Source organism: Leptonychotes weddellii, chromosome 13 (genome assembly GCF_054177405.1).
Source record: "Leptonychotes weddellii isolate Sample4059 chromosome 13, ASM5417740v2, whole genome shotgun sequence".
Classification (NCBI taxonomy): domain Eukaryota; kingdom Metazoa; phylum Chordata; class Mammalia; order Carnivora; family Phocidae; genus Leptonychotes; species Leptonychotes weddellii.
In genome coordinates this window covers 36,833,207-36,853,552 of record NC_138381.1, presented here as the reverse complement: position 1 = coordinate 36,853,552, position 20,346 = coordinate 36,833,207, and the positions used below count along the sequence as shown (strand labels likewise).

The 20,346-nt window shown below is 42.7% G+C and overlaps 1 protein-coding gene across 1 annotated transcript in view; it reads left to right on the top strand.

Moving 5' to 3' along the window:
- Positions 1-6,084: 6,084 nt before the first annotated feature.
- Positions 6,085-20,346, top strand: part of RNF125 (ring finger protein 125) — a 35,773-nt gene continuing 21,511 nt past the window's right edge. The window contains exons 1-2 of the mRNA XM_081802536.1: positions 6,085-6,473; positions 12,012-12,114. Of these exons, the coding sequence (XP_081658662.1) occupies positions 6,310-6,473; positions 12,012-12,114 (267 nt within the window). The 5' untranslated portion in view covers positions 6,085-6,309. The remainder of the gene's footprint in view (positions 6,474-12,011; positions 12,115-20,346) is intronic.

Here is a 20,346-nt window from a genome sequence, read left to right as displayed (position 1 = left end):
GAAATGCAACTTCTGGGCTGGCTCAGTCCATAGCGCATGCGATTCTTGATCTTGGGGTTGTGAGTTCGAGCAGTCAACCTCCCACAATGCTACAAGTAAACAGTATCTGGGTTTTTCAACCGAGGAAACTAAGACCAAAGCAGTAACGTGCCAAGGTCACTCAGGGAGCAAGAGAAAAAGCTAGGATCTTGAAAATGCACTGTACTGCCTTCCTTCAGTGAGAAATATATAATGCTTTTTCTCCATGATTTTTGTTTTGTTTAATAACATCTTTTTCTTCAATAGCTTCCTTTTTTAGTTATCAGTATCTTAGAGATACCTCCATGTTATCCACAATAGAGGAAGGCCAGTACTGTATGAAGTTCATAGACATGAAGAACCAGATTTCCCAGATGGGACTCCCAACTCTGCTTTTTACCATAAATGTGATCTAAGGCAAGTTTTCAAGTTATGTGCACCTCTTTTTCTTGGAAATCAGGATATTAGTTACCTATGTCCTAGGGATATTATGAAGATTAAATTAGTTAACACAGGGCAACCCTCTTGGCTCTCCTCCCTTTTCGGGAGCTTTGTATTACCTGTGCTTCACTGTACTCTCAATAAACTTTGCTTTGCTGCCCACCAAAACAAAACAAAACAAAAAAATAAATTAGTTAACACATATAAAGCCCTTAGACTGATATCTAATATATAGTTAAGTGCTATAAAATTTTTGCTTGTTCTTTTTAATAATTACATTGCCTTCCACAGCATGTGTGGACTACAATATATTTAATCATTCCTCTATGAATGGAAATTTTGTTGGTTGCAAATTTTTGGCGTTATAGACAATGCCACAAAGAACATTCCTGATTATGCCTTCTTGTGCACATGTTTGTCCACACATTGGTTCAAGGAGTAGAATTGTTGAGCTAAAGGACATGTGTATGTAAAAATTGCTAATTTTTATCTATCGCAATGGATACACACAGTACAAATGTCAAAATGTGCAAAAGATCGTATGGTAAAAGTCTTTCTTCCCACTCCATGTGATACCAGAGATGTTGATCATAAGGCTTTGAAATTTCCTTTATACTAATCTATACTGATGCTTTCTAGGACCTAGAATCTGAATTGTGATTTATTTCTGGCTGATACCATCATCATCGTCATTATTGTCACCTTCATAAGTTTATTAAGACTCTTATAAATAATATCAGATGTTTCATTTTTACCTAGCCTCCCATATTCCGTTTTCCTTAATTTTGTCTTATTCTTTTCTAAGATTCTTAGTGCTTCTTATCTCTACACAAACTCCTTAGTGAAAAGCACATGGATTTTATTTTATTTTATTTTATTTTTTATTTTTTAAAAGATTTACTCATTTATTTTAGACAGGAAGAGAGGGAGATCACAAGTGCATCAGTACAAGCAGGGGGGAGAGGGAGAAGAGCAGACTCCCCGCTAAGCAGGGAGCCTGACATGGAGCTGGATCCTGCCACCCTGAGATCCCGACCTGAGCCAAAATCAAGAGTGGGATGCTTAACCGACTGAGCTACCCAGACACCACAAGCACATGAATTTTAAAATAAAAGGAGATCTAGGATTAAAACATTGTTTTGCCACTTATTTGCTATGTGGCCTTTGCTAAGTTAAATTCTCTGAGCCTATAATATGGGAACAATAATATCTGCCTTGAAAGATTAGTATTGAATTACATATATAAATATATGTCTCATCTCCTTACATGTCAGGTACTTTACATCCATTATCTCTAACTCATGAAGTAGTCTCCAGCAAGATAAATAGGAAGGCAATGCAGCAGGCAATGAGGAAATCAAGGAGATAGTATGAGATGGATGTGGTATAGACAGTCACCAAACTAAGACCTGAACTTTGACTTAGAGGAAGTTGAGAGTGGTGGGTATTGGCAGGAAGTGTTCAGGCAGAGCAAAAAAGCATGTGTAAAGGCCCTGAGGTCAGAGAGAACTTAGTTACTCAAGGAATTGAAAGAAGTAGAGACATTTAGGACCAGGGAAAATAAGGGAGAGCGTGATAGCAGATGGGGTCAAAAATGGTTATTTGGGGAATCTTTATTGTCAGCCTATCCAATTGCCTTATCCTCATCTTTCTTGGTAAAAGAACCCCCAGTTGTATTGTTCAGATAGTACTTCAGTCTTTTGCTAGTGATTGGTTTAAGGATGGTCATGGGACCCGATGTGGATCAGTGAGATATAAGGGGAAATCTGCAAAAGAAGGCCTCAAGGAAACATTTTCCTCCCATATAAAAGGACAGAGGTAGAAGGAGAATCTCCAACTTTCCTTTCTGGTCTTGGAGATTGTTTTGTGTAGATGTGATTGTTGGAACTGCTCTTGCCGTCTTTCTGCCCTGAGGAAGGCAGTGTTGAGACACTGGGGATAGCAAGAGGCTGGACACCTGAGGACATCACTGAACTACTGAGCCAACTCTGGAAGTGCTCCCCTCTGGACTAGTTTACCTTAGATAATATCCTTATTGATTCAGGCAGTTTTAGTTGAATTTCCCTACCACCAAAGGCATCTTAATTTATTATATTTATTGAAAGAGAAAGATTGCGCAGGACTTTGTAGATCCTATTAAAGATCTGGAATTTAATTTTGAGGGTTACGGAGAACCATTAAAAACTTTAAGCATGGGATGAATTTTGCTTTTCAAAAGATCACTTTAGTTGCAATGTGCATAATAGATTGGACAATGGCAAGAGTGGAAGCAGGTGTAGCAGGAGTAACAGATAGAAACTATTGCCAACAGGCCACAAAAAGAATGCAGTGATTTAAAATATGTGGTGGCCATGGGGATAGAGAAAAATGAACCCATGCAAGAGCTACTGAAAGATACATTGGAGGGAGAATTGTGATTGTGATTGTCGTTGATTCAGTGTGAATGAGAACGGGGAAGTACTCAAGATGGCACCCAGGCATCTGGATTGAGCTACCAGCTAGATCGTAGAGCCCTTTACTAAGAGAGGGATAAACAACTGGAAGTAGAACAGGTGGGAATTTACTATCATGAATTCATTATTGGACAGGTTGAACTGAACGTGCCTAAAGCAACCAGGTGGTAATGTCAAGTAAGTAGTTGGGCATTTGAGTGGCCCAGGTAGAGATAAAGACTTGGAAGTCTTTGGAACAAAGATGGTAATAGAATCTGTGTGTTTTGAGGTTCTTAGGGAGGGAGCAAGGAATGAGAAAAGGTCCTAAGACAGAATCCTAGGACTTCCAGGACTTAGCTTTTCCATGGAGAAGAAGAGGCCAGGGAAGGAGATGGGGAAGAACAGCCAGAAAGAAAGAGGGAAAGCCAAAGAGTTTCTACAAGGAGGGAGTGCTCTATACCGACAAATGTAGTTGAAAGGTCACAGAAGAAAAAGACTAAAAAGATTCTACTGGATTTAGCTACATGAAGGCCCCTGGTGACACTGGTAATGAAGCAACTTTTAGACAGATGGAAGTGGAGCGGTTGGTTCAGACCCCAGGCTGAACTGGCTAAAGAGAGGATAATTAAGAAATGGAGATGCAGGGGCGCCTGGGTGGCTCAGTCGTTAAGCATCTGCCTTCGGCTCAGGTCATGATCCCAGGGTCCTGGGATCGAGCTCTGCATCAGGCTCCCTGCTCCACGGGAAGCCTGCTTCTCCCTCTCCCACTCCCCCTGCTTGTGTTCCTTCTCTCGCTGTGTCTCTCTCTGTCAAATAAATAAATAAAATCTTAAAAAAAAAAAAAAAGAAATGGAGACACAGCTGGTGGAGAAGCAGGTCAAGAAATTTGGCCTTCAAGAGGATGTAGGGCAGGAGCTGAGGGACATGTGGAATCAAGGGAGGGGTTTCTTTTTCTTTTTTTTTAAGATTTTATTTATTTTATAGGGAAAGAGATCTCATGTGAGCGTGTGTACACATGAGTGTGGGAGAGGGGCAGAGGGAAAGAGAATCTTAAGCAGGCTCCACACCCAGCATGGAACCCAATGTGGGGCTCCATCTCATGACCCTGAGATCATGACCTGAGCCTAAAGCAAGAGTTGGATGCCTGACCAACTGAGCCCCCCCCAGGTGCCCCATTATCCCTATCTTTAAAAGAAAAACAGGGACACCTGGGGGGCTCAGTCGGTCAGGCGTCCAACTCTTGCTTTCGGCTCAGGTCATGATCTCAGGGTGGTGAGATAGAGCCCTCTGTCGGACTCTGCACTGAGCGAGGAGTTGGCTTGTCCCTATCCCTCCCCTTCTGTTCCCCCATCCGCCCCCACTCAAGCATGCACTCTCCCTCTCTCTCAAATAAATAAAATCTTTAAAGATAGGGATGGCTATCTTTCCTTCACCTCTATATCCCATTCATTTGCCAGTCCCTTTGGGTCGTTCTCATAAATGTATCCCAAATCTCATAAATGTATCCCAAACCCAGATAACTCCCTGGTTTGAGCCATTACCATCCTCACTTGGGCTAACTCAGTCTCCTCCAATCGGTTTCTCTGCGTCCATTCTTATTTGGTTCTTAGCTTTTTGAAACCAGAAAACAGTCATAGTAAATGAAATCATGGTTTTGAAATAAAATCCAAACTCTTGGTCCTGGCCTATGAGATTGAATATGATCAGGCCCTTCTCCTATCTTAAGGGATCCCGTTCTGCCCTGCTGCTCCCCCGTGCTCTGTCTCCACATGGCTTCTTTCTGTTCTTTGTTCCTTGCTCACTCACTGGTCCCAGTGCTTGGCAAGCTTTTTCCTACATCTTTGAATGGCTGACTCCTTTTCATTATTCATGACTACTCAAACGTTGCCTTATCCAAAAAGTCTTCTCTGACCTTCTTATCCTCCCCACTCCCATCCTCAGTCCCTGTTTTACCTTCTTCATGGCTCTTATCATCTGAAATGATCTTGTTCATTTATTTATCTGTTGGTTACTTACATCTTCTCATTAAAAGTAAAGTCTGGGGGCACCTGGGTGGCTCAGTTGGTTAAGTGACTGCCTTCGGCTCAGGTCATGATCCTGGAGTCCCGGGATCGAGTCCCACGTCGGACTCCCTGCTCAGCAGGGAGCCTGCTTCTCCCTCTGACCCTCCCCCCTCTCATGTGCTCTCTCTCTCTCATTCTCTCTCTCAAATAAATAAAAAAATCTTTAAAAAAAAAAAAGTAAAGTCTGGGGGAAACTGGGTAAAGTTTATGGGATTGTTATGTATTACATGTATTATTGCATGATGTATAGTGTGGATCATATATTACTATGTGTTATGTATAAATGATAAGCATGTGAATCTGTAATTATCTCAAAATAAATGTTTTTGGTTTTGTTTTTTTAAAGTAAGCTCTGTGAGAACTGGGATTTTGTCTCCTTGTCAGGAACTGTGTTCCCATCACTGGCATGCAGTTGGCACTAAAGAAATCTTATTAAATGTGTGACTTATTTTTTTAAAAGATTTTATTTATTTATTTATTTATTTATTTACTTGAGAGAGAGAGCGTGCACAAGCAGAGGGAGAGGGCCCGAGGAAGAGGGAGAAGCCGCCTCCCCGCTGAGCAGGGCGCCTGATGCCCGGCTCGATTCCAGGACCCGGAGAGCATGCCCAAGCAGAAGGCAGACCCTTAACCGACTGAGCCACCCAGGCGCCCCACATGTGTAACTTACAAAACGATATATTTGGTCATGTCTAAAAGAGAATGGGGCAAGGAGTAGGATCAACAGCAGGGGACCCTGAGCCCAGGAAATCCGGGTCTCCAGAACCCTTTCCACCGCCCCATATTACCTCTCCATTAATGGAGTATTGACTCGATATGACTGAAGTCTTGGTTAGCACTGTCTTAGGACACGCTCAGTCATAGATCGTCTTTGTTGCCTATTATGATTACAACAGTGCAGGGCAGACAGGACCATCACCTTACAAATGCGTTCTGGTTCGCTTAAAGCACGACCAGACCCACACTCTCCTGAACTTGCAAGAATGGGTAAGGACGCTGCCTGCGAGAGCCCGGAAGGCTCACAGCCGGCCCAGGTCCTCGGCTCCGCAGTTGAGGTTTCAGGTTTCAATCCTCCCAGGAGCCCGGGCTGTCGCAGCGCGCACGGTGCGGCGGCCTCCTCCGCCCGCACGTCTCCACGCGAAAGCCAACTCCAGGCGCGGCCGCGCACTCGTCTGCCCTAGACGGAGGTTGGGCGCCGCGGCTGAGCCTGCTGCTAGGCTGCTCAAGCTGGGCGCGCGGGGAGGCGGCGAGCACAGCTGGGCCGGGACTTCCTTCCTCCCTCTACCGCAGGACAACAAAACAACCCGGCAGCAGGCGCTGAGCCCTTGGCAGCTGTCTGGGCGAGAGGCGCAGCGATGGGCTCCGTGCTGAGCAGCGATAGCGGCAAATCCGCCCCCGCCTCGGCCGCCCCGCGGGCCCTGGAGCGCAAGGGGGACCCCGAGCTGCCCGTCACGTCCTTCGACTGCTCCGTGTGCCTCGAGGTGTTGCACCAGCCCGTCCGGACCCGCTGTGGCCACGTGTAAGTGCCAGGGAAGCTCGGCTTGCGCGCCCACTTCTGGGGAGGGCGAGGTTGGGGGAGGCGAGGGCAGGGGGGATTTCAGAAGCCAGCGCCTGAATGGAGCTACTGCAGGGAGACACCCGGACCCGTCGAGTCCAGGCCACGGGAAAATTGACCGGTCGGAAGGTGACCCAGGATTTCAGGAGGCGAAAACAGCAACAAGCGGGCCCTGCAGCGTCCCCCGCACCACCCCGCCATGCCCGTCGCTGCTTGCTCCCGAAGCCCAGGTGTACAGCCCAGGGATGGGGTTCCCAGGCGCGGGACCCGCCAGGAGCCAGGGCGCCCCAGCGGGGGAGGGTGCTCTTGGCTGGACAGCCAGCACCCGCCTGGGCACACGGCAGTGGGCTCCTGCAGAACAGTTATCCCACTGAGCTCTGTTAATCCGAAGGTGCTCCCCTCATCGCCCCCCAGGTCGGTTTTGTTTTGCCGGCTGTCTGCACGTGTTCCAGAACGCCCACTGAGGCTAGCCTCTTGAGCAAACAAAGATCTGTGCAAACTGGCCTTCCACCCCCACCTCCCTTTCCTAATACAAACACTCAGGCACCTCAAAGATCAACGCAAATTGGAACGTCCAAGTGACTCTGTGGTCGTAGGAGTTTAAGTACCCGCCAGGGTGGGGCTGGGAATTGAACGTTAGCACCGAGCCGTTGAGTGTAGCCCTTTAAAATCCGACCACGAAGTGACAGGAGGTTGTAGACTACCTGTCTTACGCAGCGCTTCCCTAAATCGATGGAAAGTATACATAAAAATGAGCAGGTTCTAAAAAGAGTTTAAAAACAAAATCCCTATATAAAATTGGCACGTCCTTAATTTGTGCTTGAGTAACTAGTAATGGGAGTTGGATCTGTGGATTCGTGTTCTCTGTTTACGTAGAAGTTTTCTTTCCGTGGCTGCATGGGTGTGCGACCCAGTGTGTGCGTGTTGGGGTGGGCGGGGCGGGGGGGGAGTTGCATAGAGCGGAAGCCCACTTAATGTCTTCTTTGGCTGACCGTTTAACTATAGTTTGATGAAGCACCAGGGCAATACCGCAATAGCTAGTAAGTGCTTTTGGCTTACCAGGGAAAAAAGACCGTATTATAAATGCAAGGGCACAAAATGTTTTTCAGAGGGCTTAGGTGGTCCTTGACACCTAGAGACTAGTAACTGAGAAGCACCACTGAAAGGCAGCGTATGATCCAGGAAGAAAAATGCAGCCCACACAAGTGTTTAAATAGAGAGTGCCCTGGGCATTATTTTGTGGCTGTATTTCCAAGGCCTGTTGTTTCAGCCTTGTACTTTAAACTCCAGCCTAATTGACCTCCTGACTGATTACTGATGTTGTTTCCCAGCTGTCCAAATGTAGCTCATTGACATAAATCCCAAGGCCAAGATGGAAGCCAAGATACATATTAGTTCAGTGCAGTAAAAACTTCCTGATAACTACGGGTAAATTTAGTCTGTATGAGCATTAAAACTTTAAAGTTGCACCAAAGATGCACAGTGGGCATCAAGTCTTGAAGGTTCCTTTTGTAGAACTGAATTGAGTGACTTTGATATTGGAGATTGTTATCTGATTAGGGATTGTTTTCCCCAGTTTAGATGTTGAAGGCTGTAACTTACTGTTTGCAGTGTTTTTGCCTCTGCTAAAGGATAATATAAATGTGTAAAAAGTTAAATCTTTTGTTTAATCTTTTTCTTTGTTAGAGTTTGAATAGGAAACGAGCAACTGGAAAAATAGTCATGAAGTAGCACAACAAGGGCTGGACGAATGGCCTTCCCTCACTTTACTGTTCTTTGTTTTGACAAATCTGTGTCCATTGTTCTGGCTGTGGGCAGAATTTCCATATTCCTCCTTTTGGCAAATTTACTTGGGCCCCTTCCACTTTATAAAATGTTAACTGGAGTTCCTTCTGCAGTGGAGATGGTGAGTGCTGTTAACACCATTTATACTTCCTAAATGAATTATTCTCTTCCATTGACCTTAAATTGGAAAATGAAGAAATGCAAATTAAATCTCTCTATGTTACCCCATATTGAAGCTAATTTCCAAACTTGTTGAACTCATTTATTGATGCTGATTTCTGTTTATAAACCTATTTTGAGTCAAGCAAGTTATTAATAATGGCAAAAATACATTGAATGAATATGTATGTAACACTCTATAAATTATAGAAACAGTGGGCTTGAGAGAGCAGGATTTGAAATTCAGCCCTGCCACTGACCTGCTGTGTGACCACCGCGTTGCTTAATCTCTTTGACTGTTTCTTCATTTGTAAAATAGGGTGAAAAATGGAATTTTTATGAGTATTTAGAAAATGTAAAAGTAGCCCATCATAAAGCCTCAACACATAATTTCTATTTCCTTTAAAGTCATTCCACAAATGAAAAACCCAGGAATGGGTATTATTTCTTATCTATATTTCTTTTGGAATAAAACTGGGCCGCAAAAGATAGATCTATGACATTTCTAGCCTTCCTTTTAGCTTGGTTCTTTTTCCTTTGGTGGCCTTTAATTAAGAAGTTCTATTTTAATGTGCTGTCATTTCAGATTGACTTTATTCATATCTCTGTATCAGTTGTTAAAAAAGATTTTGGGGAAAAGGCTTCCTACCTCTGCCTTATCTTCCGTTATCAGTGGGGGGCAGGGGGAGGGAGTAGGTAAGTTGACACTGTATAAATGAAACTGAAAGGGAATCTGATTTACATTTAAAATAAGTATTTATAAAGAAATGTGTTGACCAGTTGGGTATGATAAATAAAGGGGGAGAAAGGAGTGGAAGGCAACTCCCTAACAGGTGACAGAGATAAAGGGGGGCAGAGTTCAGCCGCCGAGGTAATGAACTCGTGATGGGGCTTGTCAAGTGTATAGTAGTCTGATAGGGAGATACCCAAATGGAAACATCCCCAAGGTACTGGGACCATTAATGGATTTGGGGAAAGGTCAGAGCTGGAGCTAAGGGAGTTATCTAAAAGCATCAAGAGGTTGAGAATGGGTCTAACAAAGCTAATAGGTACAGACTGGAGCATACTTGAGGGTACGAAGAGCCACATCTTCATTGAACTGAGTTGATTAAAATGAACTGAGTTGATTAAATTGCTCTAAGTCACAGAATTTGCCTAATTTTTAAAATGAAACTGTTGAGGATCATTCTAATGGGCTTTCAGGTAAGCGGATTAAAACTTGCCCTTTGTGGTCAAGTTACAACCTGCATCAAATTAGTGGTTCTCTAAGTAGAGTCCAAGAGTTTTCTAAAGAGTTTTCAACTGACCCAGAAATATACATCAGTGCTTTCATTCTTTTTTTTAAAATATAGTATATTTTGGGGCGCCTGGGTGGCTCAGTTGTTTAAGTGACTGCCTTCGGCTCGGGTCATGATCCTGGAGTCCCGGGATTGAGTCCCGCATCGGGCTCCCTGCTCGGCAGGGAGTCTGCTTCTCCCTCTGACCCTTCCTCCTCTCATGCTCTATCTCATTCTCTCTCTCAAATAAATAAATAAAATCTTTAAAAAAATATATATATAGTATATTTTATTTTTTATTAAAAAATTTTATCAAGGTATAATTGACATATAATATATTAGTTTCAGGTGTTCAACATAATGATTCTATCTTTGTATATATTGGAAAATGAACACCACAGAAAGTCTAGTTAACATCTGTCTACATACATAATTACACATTTTTTCTTGTGTGTTGAGAACTTTTTAAGATCTGTTGTCTTAGCAATCTTCAAAATATACAGCCCAGTATTATTAACTATAGCCACCATGCTGTACATTAGAGCCCCATGACTGATTGATTTATACGTGGAAGTTTGTACCTTTAGGCCCCCTTTCACCCATTTTGCTGCCCCTTTCATTCTTACAGAAGGGGTGCAATCCGAAAGACTTCTTTTTTCTACATAAGATTAAAGCCATTTGTCTTATTTATTATTACAGATATTTATTACCTACTTGTATATTATCTGTTAGGGCGGGTTCTCTCGAGAAACAACCAATAGTGTATGTATATGTGTGTGTGTGTGTATGTGTGCATGTGTGAGAAAGACTGATTTTAAGGAATTGCTTTACATTATTGAGGATAATAATCTCTTTACTTAAAGTCAGCCAATTGGGCGCCTGGGTGGCTCAGTCGTTAAGCGTCTGCCTTCGGCTCAGGTCATGATCCTGGGGTCCTGGGATCGAGTCCCACATCGGGCTCCCTGCTCGGCAGGAAGCCTGCCTCTCCCTCTCCCACTCCCCCTGATTGTGTTCCTGCTCTAGCTATCTCTCTCTCTGTCAAATAAATAAATAAAATCTTTAAAGTCAGCCAATTATAGATGTTACACATCTACAAAATACCAGCACAGCAACACCTAGATAAGTGTTTGATTAAATAACTGAGTCCCATAGCCCACCCAAGTTGACATACAAGACTAACCATCACGTCTACCAACTGAGTTTTTAAGGGTTATTAAAATCTGGTTATCAAAAACACAGATTAGGGGTGCCTGGGTGGCCCAGATGGTTAAGCATCTGCCTTCGGCTCAGGTCCTGATCCCGGGGTCCTGGGATCAAGTCCCACATCAGGCTCCCTGCTCGGAAGGGGGCCTGCTTCTTCCTCTCCCTCTGCTGCTCCCCCTGCTTGTGCTCTTTCATTCTCTCTGTCAAATAAATAAATAAAATCTTAAAAAAAAAAAACAACACAAATTAGATCAATATCAGGCTTTCCTGTAGGCCCTTTAGAAGTCTGGCTGTTAGGTAACCATGCACACACCTATGTGTTGCCTAAGCAGACAGTAGGAATCCGCACAATGTTCTTTAAAATAAAATCATTGTTGGGGCGCCTGGGTGGCTCAGTTGGTTCAACAACTGCCTTCGGCTCGGGTCATGATCCTGGAGTCCCAGGATCGAGTCCCGCATCGGGCCCCCTGCTTGGCAGGGAGTCTGCTTCTCCCTCTGACTCTCCTCCCTCTCATGCTCTCTCTTTCTCATTCTCTCTCTCTCAAATAAATAAATAAAATCTTAAAAAAAATTTTTAAAAAATAAAATAAAATCATTGTTCATTTACTTCATCCTTATCGTTTTGGTTGGTTATAGGTTGTTTGGTTAGATCTGCTCTCGCATGGAGTGCTGTCATTTATCGATGCAGCAAATATGCCCTGTTCTGTGCCGAGCACGTAGACACGTATGCTTATGGGGTTTGCATTCTCATGTGGCAGGTGGCCGATAAGCAAGATTCGAGCATGGAGTATGTCGCTTGTTACATAGTGACGGGTGTTAAGGATAAAAAAAATAAGCAAGGAAGGGATAGGAAGTATGTGGGGGAGTTGCAATTTGAGGATATTTAGAGCAGCGCTTCTCAAATTGTCAGCTGTAAAGAACCAGTGAGGTTTTGTTCATTTTGTCGTGTTTTTAGCCCATCGCTGACCGATACTTTTATAAAATAAAAAATGTATTATGGAAAAAATGAAATTTAAAAATACCAAAGATAAAGAAAATACAAGCCATCATTTTTAAAATTATTAATTACATTCAACAGACATGAAGGTATTCTGGAAGATTTCTATACAAGAGAGTTGACCGCTGGATTTAGTAACGTGGAGGCTCTTGGTGACCTTGCGAAGAGCAGTTTTAGTGGGATGGTGGGTGCCCCTGCCCAACTGGAGTGGATTCGTGAGTGATCACAGGAGCCAGGGACAGGGAGCATAGAAGGCCTTTTCACGGAGTTGGGAAGCAAAGTGAAGGAGAGAAATTGGGGCAATAGCTGGAAGGAGAGGAGGGATTAAGAGAGGTGGTTTTTTTTTTTTAAAGATTTTATTTATTTATTGACAGAGAGAGAGCGCAAGTAGGCAGAGAGGCAGGCAGAGGGAGAGGGAGAAGCAGGCTCTCCGCTGAGCAGGGAGCCCGATGCGGGGCTCGATCCCAGGACCCCGGGATCATGACCTGAGCCTAAGGCAGCTGCTTAACCCACTGAGCCACCCAGGCATCTGAGAGCGTTTTCTTTAAAAAAATTTTTTTTTCTTTTAAGAGAAGAAAAATGGAATATTCTGTATGGTTATGGAAATGAGCCAATAGCGAGGGAGAAACTGATGCACAGAAGAGAGAATTTCAGGAGCAATGGCCTTGAGTAGGAGAGAGGAGCTGGGACTTAAAGTGGGGCGTTGGGAGCCAGGAGGAGGCTTGGCCTTAGCAGGAGAATGGACGGCTCATCCATTTCAAGGGATGTAGGGCATTAAATGGGCAAAGATGCAGGGAGTTGATTGAAGAGGTGGAATATTGTGGAAATTCCCATCTGATTTTCAGTTATCATTGACATATTACTTGGCCTGTGACTTGACTTTAAGACGAAACTTTGAAGTTTAAATATGAACATCCAGGCCCCTGATGGCTAAAACCAATGTATATAGAATTCTTCCTCCTCCCAATGTGTTTGGGTAAGCGTCACTTAAAATGGGATGGCTAGGGGCGCCTGGGTGGCTCAGTCATTAAGTGTCTGCCTTCAGCTCAGGTCATGATCCCGGGGTCCTGGGATCAAGCCCCGCATCGGGCTCCCTGCCCAGAGGGAGGCCTTCTTCTCCCTCTCCCACTTCCCCTGCTTGTGTTCCCTCTCTCGCTGTGTCTCTCTGTCAAATAAATAAAATCTTCAAAAAAAAAAAAAAAAAAAAAAAGAAAAAGGGATGGTTAGAGTCTTTTGTACCATCAAGGTCCAAAAAGTCTGGAGAGCCTTTGCTCTAGGAAAGGAATGCTACTTTTTACATTGCCAGTCCTTCAAGGTCTGGCGCTTAGTAGGTGTTCAATATTCGTTGAATTAATGGATGATTCTAAAATGCCACGCAGTTGGAATACTTGAGTGAATGCCTCTCAAGCAGGGACAGCCACTCTATAGTGCCAGCCAATGGATGCTATGTGGTTGAGTAATAGATAGGAGTCCCGTGATAGTTTCTGAACTCCTTTCTTTTTATGGGGTTACTCATCTGTCCCTGGATTCCTGAGAATTTCAGAAGGATGTAATTAAGCTGGCCTGAAATTTGCCTCCTCTGGTGGTTGGACTGCTCTGTGTTTACTTAGTAACATTAGTATTGTCACAGGCAAATTAAATAGTAGTGATCTATTAAATTATGTATTCTCTAACAAACAGAACCTAAATAATGTAGCAGATGGAGTTTTATGCCCAGATTTTCCTTAGACTTGGCTACCAGCCCCATGGACTGGTAACATTACAGAATCTTGGGCCCCATCTCCCACCTACTAAATCAGAACCTGCATTTTAATAGGATGTTCAGGTGATTTATATTCACTTTAAAGTTTGAAGCACAGCTCTAGCTAACCCTGTTTCATTGACAGTAAAATACAGCAAGTTGAGGACCGCATTTGAAGGTTCTAGAGAGGCACCCCGCTAAGATTTTAAGTTAAAGGAAATAAAATTATCTTGAGGAGGTTACATTTTAAATCAACACGTAATGCGGTGTAGAGATATGCAGAGTCAGGTCTTGGAGGCTGAATGATTCCCAGGATGAACTTTGATGGAACCTAACTGAATACAGAAATAACATCAAAGGAAATCTCAGGGGCAGTGGGCGGCTGGAGGGCTTTGCTCTAGGAATAGCTGCACTCAGGCCTAACGTGTAGGTGAAGAGGGAGTGTGTGTGTGTGTGTGTGTGTGTTTATTGCCTTACATTGGAATGTTTTGGCCTGAGACTCTTATCACTTGGAATAACAATAACAACTTCCCTTACTCTGTTTACATTTTCAAGCTCACCAAGCCCCTCAAGATTTTCATTCAGCTTCGTATTGGCCTCCCCACAGTGAGGCAGCCTAGTGTTGAGAACATAAATAAAATGTTAGATCGGCCTCATGTTGCCAGTGGCTCTTGCAGAGTCCTGTCTGGGGACCATGTCTGAATACTTACTTTGCCTGTCTAGCCCTGGACCCCATGGAATCCCTAATGCATCCCTTCCCTCCTTAAATTTATGATACTCAGGGTTCGGTTTTAGCTCTTAAGATTGAGTACCTAATTTTACCCAGTGTCTTCAGCAAGACTTTCCTCATTTTTCTACAGTGCTTTGCTGACCTCTTCATTATAAAGGGTTTTTATTGATAATCACTTAATTTAGGGAAACAGGGGTTAATAAAGTTATCAGAGGGAGCAGGGTATTTAAGTTTCCGTCTGGTTTCAAAGTTCTTAAGAGTCATTATCCAGTTCCTAACTCATGTCTTCAGGAGCTGCAAACTGCAAGTGATGTAAATGAATGTGGAGGGTGAGTCCTCCACAGGATGAGGATGGTTGTGCCAGCCCATGTGACCACATGGGAATTGAGTCCAGAGTTGGAGGAGACTAGCTTTTAAAAGAAGCCAGAAATCTGGGTTTAGTTGTAAAATCTGATTTTTTTTTTTAAAGATTTTATTTATTTATTTGAGAGAGAGAGAGAATGAGAGACAGAGAGCACGAGAGGGAAGAGGGTCAGAGGGAGAAGCAGACCCCCCGCCGAGCAGGGAGCCCGATGTAGGACTCGATCCCGGGACTCCAGGATCACGACCTGAGCCGAAGGCAGTCGCTTAAGCAACTGAGCCACCCAGGCGCCCAAAATCTGATTTTTTTAAAAAAATTTTTTTTAGGTGGGGAGGGGCAGAGGGAGAGGGAGAGAGAGAATCTTAGGCAGGCTCCACGCCCAGCACAGAGCCTGACCGAGCCACCCGGGCACCCCGCAAAATCTGATGTTAAAGCAATGGCAACTCACTCAGAATTTTTGAAAACATTGAACTGGTCTAAAAAAAATGTAATTGACTTCTATCTTCAGCTTCTGTCTTTCACCTAATTTCTCCTCATTGTGATTATGTCTTTTATGATTCATCATTCTCAACTACCTTTTGAAGGTGGAGAGGGGGGCAGACAAATAGGAATCCCTTATCTCCTTAGGTTTGTGTTCATTTCTATCCCTTGGGTTCTTTCAGAAGGACCTAACACTCTTCCTTATTAATGCAAATGTTGGGCCCTGCCAAGAAAATTCTCCTTTGATCCGTTCCTCATAACTGATTGAGTTATTTCAATTTACTGAGTAACTACTGTGTGCCTGGGGTGGTGTAGGAGGTAGGCCTGCAAGATTGTGAATGGTTCTGAGTGGTATGTATTTCTGTGATCTACTTCATACTTGTCGTTTCCGGCCTGTTGTCACTGGGGCATTTTTGTTTTGTTGTGCTGCTTTTTAGCTTTATTGAGGTGATATAGTACAATTCACACAAAATGTACAAGTTGACAAATTTTGGTAATTATGTGACTACCTCCACAAACAAGATCTAGAACAGTTAATTCCATTGCCCTAAAAAGTTCCTTCACGTCCTTTGTAGACAGTCCCCTCCCCAAACCCCTGGCTCAAACAACCCCATCTGCTTTCTGTCACTAAGTTTTGGAATCATACAATAAGTAGTCTCTTGTGTTTGACTTCTCTCACTTAGGATAATATATTGTCATTTGGTATGTTGTAAGTTCCTTTGCCTCACTTCCAAAATAAATCCTAAATCTGTCCACTTACACTCCCTCCTGTTACTTTGTTGGTCTAAGCCATCATCCTCTCTTGAACTGGCTCTTACGATGGCTTAAACCTGAGCTCCTCACTGCTTTGGCTCTTGTACCTCCGTAATCTGTTCTTTACACAAGAACCAGAGTGATCTTTGTAATTTAAATCAAATTATGTCACCCTCCTATTTAACACCCTCCAGTGCCTTCCCATCACCCTTAGTTATGGCTTTATGCTCTGTCTCCTGCCCACTTTACGCCCCCTCCCACGTCTCCACGTACTCTCCCTGGGGCCCCCTGCCTCTCAAGCATGCTGGCTTTCTGTACCTCAGCAGGATGGTCCCTATCTTTTGTACCCTTTTTTTTTTTTCAGTTTGGAAAACCATTCCCAGATCTTCTTTAGAGGGGTACCTTCAAATATCATCTCAGGGACCACCCATCTAAATGCTCCCCTTGCCCCATTCACTCTATTTTCATTGTCAGCTGTTTTCTTCTTCTCAAAGCATTTATCATTTTTTTAAAAAAGATTTTATTTATTTATTCGACAGAGAGAGACACAGCGAGAGAGGAACACAAGCAGGGGGAGTGGGAGAGGGAGAAGCAGGCTTCTCGCTGAGCAGAGAGCCCGATGCGGGGCTCGATCCCAGGACCCTGGGATCACGACCAGAGCCGAAGGCAGACGCTTAACGACTGAGCCACCCAGGCGCCCCAGCATTTATCATTTGTCAGTCTATTTGTTTACCTGCTTATTGCCTCCCTCCCCATTCTAGAACTCTGAGAGCAGGGACCTTAGGCACTGCCACAATTTCATCCCTGGCAGGAGCAGCTGGCAAAAGTAAGCTATTGCTAAAAATTTCACCAGTGCATGAATGCTTACATGGGTAGGTCTAGGGAGGTTTGTGCCGTTTTATACAATCTCTCATAGTCTTCTCTATAACCATGGATTAACTGTTGTTGCTAGAAGCTACACATATCCAGTTTTAGACGGTTTGTATTTTCTCTCTTCAGCCTTTTGTTACATTCTAGATTGTTCTGCGCTCTTTACGTTTGTTTAAATAATCATAAATGCAGTGTAATCTTTTCCTCACACTGAATTTGGATGCCCTTAAAAATATGTTTTTAAAAATGTTTTTCTGGGGCGCCTGGGTGGCTCAGTTGGTTAAGCATCTGCCTTCGGCTCAGGTCATGATCCCAGGGTCCTGCGATCAAGCCCCACATTGGGCTCCCTGCTTGGCGGGGAGCCTGCTTCTCTCTCTCCCTCTGCCTGCCACTCCCCCTGCTTGTGCTCTGTTACTCTCTCTGTCAAATAAATAAATAAAATCTTAATAAAATAAAATAAAAATAAAAAAGATAAAAAAAATAAAAATGTTTTTCTCTTCATGTTCCATTAAAAATTTCAGGCCTCTCATCCTCCAAACATTTCCCTTCCTAATTTTACAACTCAGTTTTTCTCAAGAGTAAAGAAAATTTAAGTCCTAGTAAGGTGGTTAATTTTTTCTAGCATTTTTTTCCCTAACATTTTATTTTATTTTTATTTTTATTTATTTATTTTTTTTAAAGATTTTTTATTTATTTATTTGAGACAGAATGAGAGACAGAGAGCATGAGAGGGAGGAGGGTCAGAGGGAGAAGCAGACTCCCTGCTGAGCAGGGAGCCCGATGCGGGACTCGATCCAGGGACTCCAGGATCATGACCTGAGCCGAAGGCAGTCGCTTAACCAACTGAGCCACCCAGGTGCCCCTTCCCTAACATTTTATTATGAAAAATTTTAAACATAGAGCTAAGTTGAAAGAAATGTAAAGTGAACACCTATATATTCACTACCTAGATTCTACAATTATTAATTTTGCCATATTGCTTTTAGTTCTCATTTTATCACATACCTATCCATCATCAGTCTGTCTTCTTTTTGGATACATTTCAGAGTAGGTTACAATGATCAGCACACTCTATTTCCTTCTTATATCAAGATGCATAATATTGGGGCGCCTGGATGGCTCAGTTGGTTAAGTGTCTGCCTTTGGCTCAGGTCATGATCCTGGGGTCCTGGGATCGAGCCCTGCATAGGGCTCCCTGCTCCGCAGGAAGCCTGCTTCTCCCTCTTCCTCTGTCCCCTGGCTTGTGTTCTTTCACTTGCTCTCTCTCTCTATCTCAAATAAATGAATAAAATCTTTTTAAAAAAAGATGCATATTATTAATCAGATTTATGTTTTTTTAAGGTAAATTACACATGTAGTGAAATGAATACATCCTTAGTATAACCCCTATTGAGATATAGAATATTTTCATTACCTCCAGAGAGTTTCCTCATGTCCCTTCCCAGCCAATCCCTCTCCATATATCCCCACGGGCAACCATTGTGCTTTTTTTCTCTACCGTAGATGAGTTTTGCCTGTTCAAGAACTTCATATAAGTGGAATTATACAGGCTGTGCTCTGTTGTGTCTGGCTTCTTTCATGCAGTCTGTCTTTGAGGTTCATCCATGTTGCTGCATATGTTAGTAATTTGTTATTTTTTATTGCTGTGTGGTATTCCATTGTAGGAATATGCCCCAGTTTGCTTATTCATTTTCTTATTGAGGGACACCAGGGTTATTTCCAGTTTGGGGCTGTTACAAATACATTCCTTATTAATATTCTTGTACAAATAGATAAATGTTTTCATTTCTCTTTATTTAATGAATACATGGGCTTGGTATTGCAGGACCAAAAGATGCCTATATGTTTTGCTTTATAAAAATCTACCAGACCATTTATCCCAATGATTGTAGGTGATTAACTTTTTTAAAGAATCATTTATTGTGTAGGTAATATGGTCATAGGGTTCAAACTTGAAATTTGACAATGACAATACCCACCTCTTCTTTCCCGTTCCCATTTCTCCAAAACACTAGGTAAATGTTCTTTTTTATTTATATCACATACCCACCTCTTCTTTCTAGTTCCCATTTCTCCAAAAGGTAGGTAAAGGTTCTTTTTTTAAATCTTTTTAGATGTTTTTATACATCTATAAACCTATAAATAGCTCATACTATATAGATAGTTCTAACTTTGCTTTCTTTTCGTTTGTTTTATTTAAATTCAAGTTAGTTAACATATAGTGTATTATTAATTTGGGGGTAGAATTTAGTGATTCATCAGCTGCATATAATACCCAGTGCTCATCCCAACAAGTGCCCTCCTTAATGTCCATCACCCAGTTACCCCATTCCCCACCCACCTCTCCTCCAGCAACCCTGTTTCCTATAGTTAAGAGTCTCTTATGGTTTGTCTCCCTCTCTGTTTTTATCCTATTTTTTTTTCCTTCCCTCCCCCTATGTTCATCAGTTTTGTTTCTTAAATTCCACATATGAGTGAAATAATATGGTATTTGTCTTTCTCTGACTGACTTATTTTGCTTACCATAATACGCTCTAGTTCCATCCACGTCGTTGCAAATGGCAAGATTTCATTTTTGATGGCTGCATAATATTCCTGTGTGTGTGTGTGTGTGTGTGTGTGTGTGTGTGTGTGTACTGCATCTTCTTTATCCATTCATCTGTCGATGGACATCTGGACTCTTTCCACGGTTTGGCTATTGTGGACATTGCTGCTATAAATATTGGGGTGCACGTGCCCCTTTGAATCACTATTTTTGTATCCTTTGGGTAAATACCCAGTAGTGCGATTGCTGGGTCATAGGGTAGCTCTATTTTTAACTTTTTGAGGAACCTCCATACTGTTTTCCAGAGTGGCTGCACCAGTTTGCATTCCCAACTACACTTTGCTTTCTAAGAGGTTTTATTTTTGAGTTATCTTGTTTTTGTGCCTTGTTATATGGCATATATGTACATGTATATATATATATATATATATCATACACACACACACACACACACACATTACCTAAACCTGAATAGCCTTGTATGGATTCTAATTAGTCAATTCATTTAATGTTTGATCACTTACGTACTTTTTATGCTAATGTACTAGAGTAAGGATGTTAAATTCTCCAGTTCACAAGACTTGAATTTGATAATTGTACCTTTAAGGGGAGACTTTTAATCTCAGATTTTTTGGACTAAGCCATTCTGCAATCTTATTTCTGCACCCCAAAAAGCGAGGCTTAAGCTGCAGTAGCATCCATTCCTCTCCTTATTGGTAACACTTTAAAAAAATCATGGTTTTTATGTACTCATAACCCGCAAGTTCGGTCTGTCCCAAAACGCCTTAGTCTTGATGTGTTTTCTCCATTTAATAATCACTTTTGTTAAAATGGGTACAGCTAATTGATCTATGGGATTTGCAACTAATATTCTCATTGAATGCAATAATGTCTGTCTCATGCTCATTTGAGAGTTTCATGCCACATGTAACATCA